The sequence below is a fragment of the Miscanthus floridulus genome, chromosome 15 (genome assembly GCF_019320115.1).
Source record: "Miscanthus floridulus cultivar M001 chromosome 15, ASM1932011v1, whole genome shotgun sequence".
NCBI classification, from domain to species: Eukaryota; Viridiplantae; Streptophyta; class Magnoliopsida; order Poales; family Poaceae; genus Miscanthus; species Miscanthus floridulus.
In genome coordinates, this window is record NC_089594.1 from 78,892,553 (window position 1) to 78,898,896 (window position 6,344).

General features: G+C 44.6%; 1 protein-coding gene across 1 annotated transcript; it reads left to right on the forward strand.

Moving 5' to 3' along the window:
• Positions 1–3,713: 3,713 nt before the first annotated feature.
• Positions 3,714–5,666, forward strand: LOC136507744 (putative disease resistance protein RGA3). Its single transcript, XM_066502369.1, has 2 exons — positions 3,714–4,359; positions 4,444–5,666. Exons 1-2 carry the CDS (start codon positions 3,714–3,716, stop codon positions 5,664–5,666), a joined length of 1,869 nt encoding a protein of 622 aa, XP_066358466.1.
• Positions 5,667–6,344: the final 678 nt, after the last annotated feature.

Genomic DNA, 6,344 nt, shown 5'->3' on the forward strand with positions numbered 1-6,344 from the left:
AATGCGATCGGGGCCCTAGTAAGAGATAAATTGAACCCAGCAATCCCTAACTGGAAAGAGGTACCAGAGAAGAAAAAGGATGAACTATGGGATAGGCAGCTAAAGCTCAATTTTAGATTTCGGAGGGTAAGCACGAACTGGTAAAAAAATGCTTTCAGGATGATGGGAGAGTCATTCCGACATTGGAGGTCGGAGCTCAACAAGAAGTATATCCAAAAGGGGTTAACTCCCTTCAACGAGTTCAGCAAAATAACTCCTAGTCAATGGGAGGAGCTCGTGGCTCAGAAGACTTCACCGGAGGCATTGGAGCTCAGTGCCCGTAACACCGAGCTGGCGAAGAGGAACAAACACCACCATCATCTAGGCCCCAGGTGGCTACTATGCCAAGGAAGAGCAGTTTAGGAAGATGGACGAAGAGGCCGCAGCTGCTGGGAATATCGATGTGACGAATTTGAAGTACGCTCAAGGAATTGGATATATGCGAGGAGTACAGAATCATCGGCGGTAATCTTAAGTTTGATAAGCCGAAGACCCAAGAGGCAGTATCAAGGATACTGAAATATGCTGAAGACAAGGAGAAGGGCTCATTCAATCCTTCCAGAGAGAGGGACGAGCTTAGCCTTGGCTTGGGAAACAAGGAGCACACAGGCCGCACCAGGGGGCTAGGGAAAAGGACGACCTAGAAGCACAGGATTCGAAGAGGACAGGCACATGTACAAGAAACATGGCAGAGACTGGGAGACTAATCTTGAGCTCCAAGTAAAGGCTCTAGTTGTGAAGGCGCTGGAGGAGCAAGGACTGTCTACGGAGCCACTGGACATTAATGACGCCGCCAGGGAGAACTAGGCATTAGTTGGCAGCCCTCCGAAAGTTCCTAGCAGCCAAGGTTCCACTGCAGCCACAACCCCCGTCGATCGCATATGGAAACCAACTAGTTGCACCTTGGTGTTTCTCAGCAGCCGGTAGAACATTGTGATGGAGGTGGCAACGGGTGTGGCACATCCTCCTGGTGGCTTACACCACAATAATAAGATATCGCCAGACTACACTAGGGTCGAGGTGCATACCGTGAAGCCCGAGTTCATGCAGTGGAGGATAGACTACACAACTCCCGAGGGGCTGGTGTTACTTGGAGACGTAATGGGGCAGTTCATCCTCTGGCACAAACGGGACATTATATTGACTGCTTCTTCACCGCCTCCCCCTCTCCCAAATTTGGAGCGAGTTGTTGAGGTCGGGGAAATATTTTCACTATCTCATGACCACCACATTTTTGAGATGCCACATTCTTCCCTACCTCCTAGCGAGCATGTGCCTGATAAGCCACAACCTTCTCCAGCTCGTACCGAGCAAGTGCATAATGAGATGCCACAGTCTTCTCAACAAGCATAGCCGATACATGAACAACGAGTGCCTCCTGAAGAAGGTGATGCACAAGAAGATGAGGACGTGCCTGAATGGGAACTTCGAAAGAAGCATCCAATCACCATAAGACCAGTTTATGTTCCTATGAAAGATGTCTCATCGGTGCATAAGTGGTATTCCCATGACCAGTTCAAGCCTGAGAACCAAGTTAAAAAAGTCACATCACAGGGTTCTGAGGAGGCCGTCACTAGCAAACTCCTACCAAACAACAAAGCAGTATCCAAATGTTGATGCCATCAAATGGTCAAAGGATTGCCTGAAAACATATGAAAGAGGCAAGCCCTTCCTACCAAACCGGGACATCCAGCGCCTACCACTTGGAATGAGAAGGTTCCATGATTGGTACTTGCGTGTTCTCCCAACGAGCATAGACCTCGTACAAGCATGCTTCCCCACCGGCACATTTGGAAGCCCAGCCGGGAAAATTGTCTTTGACTTCAATGACATGCAGACATGCTTTCACCTCGGAGCAATGGAGATGAATCTAATTCGCACGTGGTGCCTGTAAGTCCTTGTCCTCCCGATATGATATGAATGTAATCTTTGAATTTTGTTGTAACTAACCCACGCCAGTGATTTGTAGAATGCAAGTGCACATTGTCAAACAAATGCCAAGTGTGAAAGCCGGGTATATAGACCCTCAAGCTATAGCACAAACAAATTTTAATTACCCTAAACTAGTGGAAACTGGATGCCAAAGAGCTAGCTGCTGGAAAGACCTCTTCGGGAGAAAGAGCACATCCGTACGGCGAAACTAAGGGAAGAGTCCCTTAAGGTTGCGGCATACATTGCCCTGGCTTTTAAAATTCTCCAACAGCACTCTACTATATGGCTACCATACAACTTCGAGTAAGTTCAACTCTATACTTAAAGCTTTGTTCGATATATTTTATTCGATGCAAAAGAGCTTATCTAGTTCTATGATTAAATCCATGCAGCAACCACTGGATTTGTATAGGCGTCGATGTCGGGAGGAGCATGGCATGGGTCTTTGATTCAATAGATAGGGACCCGGTGACATACAAAGACTTCATATCGATTCTCAAGACGTATACATATCGACAATCCTCATTAGCTTATATGTTTGTATACATACTTGTAACGTTCACTTTTGGATACTAACAAGTTGTATTTGCTAAAATAATTCGAATAGGGTATTTAGGTTCTATGTCACTAAACATCACGGAAGGCATGATCCAAGCTAGGAAGGAAAAGCTAGCTATAAAAACACTATGTGTGGTAAGTGTAACTTACTTTCTTCAGTACTCCATTACATGGCTGTCAAAAGCATTACTTAACATTTTCATATGCAAAACACACAGTGCCCCAAGCAGAAGCCTGGGAGTATACATTGTGGATACTATATATGTTCTATGATGAGTAACACCGGTGCCTACAGGAGACACCCCTTAAGGGTAAGTTTGAACCTCTTCACCCGTAGTATAAAAACTTCGTACATGGTATGAAATACTAAACCGAAACTTGTTCTCTTGTAGTGGAAAGAAGAGAAAGAAATGAAAAGAGACCCATATAAGGATGATCAACTCTTAGAGCTCGTCGGCGACCTTTGCAACTTCATATTGGACCAGATTGTACACGTTAAAGGCACCTACCATGACCGAGAGTCTGACTTAGGTAGAAATCCTCAGTACCAACACCTTTGTGAGACCGAAAGGCTAGCTCTAGGCCGTTGATAACAATGTGTATGGAATTTGATATTGGTTTTACCTTGTGAATTATGTCTATTTAATGATGGATTGTATATATTCTTGTGAATTGAACTTGTAATTGTAGTTTATCCAATACTCTTGTGCTTGTAGTTTATATAATACTCTTGAGCGAACGCGGTTCGGAAAGTTGGTCGCGGGGCGTTCGGCGGGATTATCTCGCTTTCCTCGCTCACGTTGGTCGCGGGGCGTTCGGCAACGCGAACGCTGGTCGCGGGGTGTTTGGCGGAACGTTGGTCGCGGGGCGTTCAGCAACGCGAACGCTGGATGGAATATGCGGAAACAAACAGTGTTCTGATCGAAATTGAATTGTAAATTTGATTTTTTTGCGGAAAAACATACTGCAGGGGCGGTTCTAGACTGAACCGCCCATACAAATAGGTATTATAGGGGCGGCTGGTACTACAGCCGCCCCTACAAATCGATTTGCAGGGGCGGTCTAGGAACCGCCCCTACAAATGCATGATTTGTAGAGACGATTTGGTAGGGGCGGCTGGCCAAACCGCCCCTACAAATGGTCTTGAGCCGCCCCTACAAATGATATCTGTAGTAGTGGCCAGCATGCCGAAGGTTGTGCCCACAACCTGGACCTTTAATGTGTTGCCATCTATTCATGATGAACCACCAAAGTTGAGATTTGATAGGGATAATGCCTCCCGAAGAATAGAACATATTGTAGAGCAAATGCAGCTCATTGAAAAGAAGTTCTCTAGTGCTATTAAACTATTAGGTTCTGACTGGAGCACTACCCCAAACATTGCACAAAATCGCCCCATCACCCTCTCTGAAAGTATAGAGCCAAAACTATATGGGAGGGAGCTTATGATGAAGAGGATCATAGATGATATCACAAAGGGTAAACACTGTCATGGCGTCCTCACAATTATTCCAATTGTTGGTCCAGGGGGCATAGGAAAGACAACTCTTGCACAACATATATATCACAATGGAGAAGTGCAAGAACATTTTGATGTCAGAGTTTGGACATGTGTCTCACTCAATTTTAATGTGAATAAGCTGATAGAAGAGATTCAAAGATATATCCCTAAAGTTGATCGTGAAAGTAGTAATGGTACTGCTAGTGAGTTGATTGGGCAAAGATTAAAAAATAAGAGGCTTTTGCTTGTATTAGATGATATATGGGACTGCAGTGATGAGGATGAATGGAAACAGCTATTGGTGCCATTCAAAAAATCACAAGTACAAGGTAATATAATTATAGTTACAACTTGATTTCCAGCACAAGCACAAATAATGGTTCGGAAAAATGATCATTCAATATATTTGCAAGGTATAGAAAATAAAGATTTTGAGGAATTCTTCCTAGAAATTATCTTTGGTGGTGATGATCAATCTAGAAAGGAGCATAGATTCTTGCTAGAAACTGGGTTTAAGATAGCTGGTAGACTAAAGGGCTCCCCTCTTGCAGCTAAAACTGTTGGTAGATTGTTGAAAACCCATCTTGACTCGGTTCACTGGACTAGAATCTTAGAAAGTAAGGAATGGGAGCATAGTAACGGCAAGAATGACATTATGCCTGCACTGAAGTTGAGCTTTGATTACCTATCTTCTCAGCTTCAGCAGTGTTTCTCCTACTGTGCTTTATTTCCTCAAGATTACAAATTCAAAAAAGAAGACCTAATTAACTTCTGGATAGGACAAGAAGTTTTGCAGGCATCACATGGTGAAAATAAAAGAGTTGAAGATATTGGACTAAGTCATTTGACTATGTTGGTTAATTATGGATTCTTGGAAAATAAAGGGGAAAACAATGGAAGAACTTGTTACATCATTCATGATCTCTTACATGAATTATCACGAAAAGTTTCATCACTTGAATGCCTTAGCATAGACATTTCTCAACCTGAAGTGAGCCCCTCAGAAGTCCTATCATCAATCATCCATTTGTCTATCAACATTAGTGTCGAGGATAGACAGACTCTCAAAAAATCTGTGGAGTATTTCAATACATTGGATACAAAATTAAAAGTTGAAAAACTGCGGACTTTGATGATATTTGGGGAAGACCATGGTTGCCTTGTGAAGGCTTTTGGTGATTTATTTAGGGAAGCAAAGGGCCTTTGTGTTATTTTTCTTTCAAGTGCATCCTATAACGTGGAAGATTTGTTGCACAACTTTTACCGTATTGTCCATCTTCGCTACCTTCGGATTGGAGGTTCTTTCCCAGACCAAACAAGATTTCCCAACAAACTTTCCATATTCTATCACATGATAATCATGGATGCAAAACATTATGCTTTCATTGATGATCTACCAAAGGATATGAGCAACCTTGTAAAGCTACATCATTTTCTTGTTCAAGATGATGCGATACACTCTAGCATTGTTGAGGTTGGGAAATTAAAATCACTACAAGAGTTAAGAAGATTTGTCGTCAAACGTGAATGTAAAGTATTTGAATTAAGGCAGATAGGATATTTGGAAGAGCTCTGTGGATCATTGCGCATTGATAGTCTTGAAAATGTTCAGGTACCGAAAGAAGCAGATTGTTAGCTAATCTACTGCCACCTTGTATGAACACAGCAGAGGAAGGCGGCGCCGACTTAGCCGCCTGCTGTGTGTGAACACAGCAAGGGAAGGTGACGCCGACTTTGCCCCCTGCTGTGATACAGTAGCCGCTGCAGGTGCAGGCGCCGCACGGCTCACCTGCAGCACTGTAGGAACAGGCAGTGGCCGGCACAGAGTCAGCCCTGTCAGGTTATCTAGTTACTGTGCCAGCATGGGCGCTGCACATGGACTAGATAGTTAGAGTTGTATAAATAGACATGTATGGCAACTCAGTAAAGAGAGCTCAGATTTGCCATCACACAGACAGGGCCTCGGCCAACGCTGTTGTCTTGTATTGTGCGTGCTTGCTCTGTTCTCCCTTCTTCTCCCAACTCCGTCCGTAGTGTGTGGGTACGGACAACGCCGGTACGTGGTCTGCACGGCTAGTGGGTGCTCGACAACACTAGCGCGTGCTCGGTGAGACCGTCAAGTGCTCCACTCGCCTGAGCCGGTGCTTGGCAAGATCGGCTAGAGTGGTTCACTGTCGTGAGCCGGTGATCCTGTGAGACCAACGGAGTGGTCTGGAGGCTATCTGTAGTGGTCTGGAGGCTATCTGGAGTGGTCTGGAGGCCATCTCGGTGGTCTGGAGGCTATCTGTAGTGGTCTGGAGGCTATCTGTAGTGG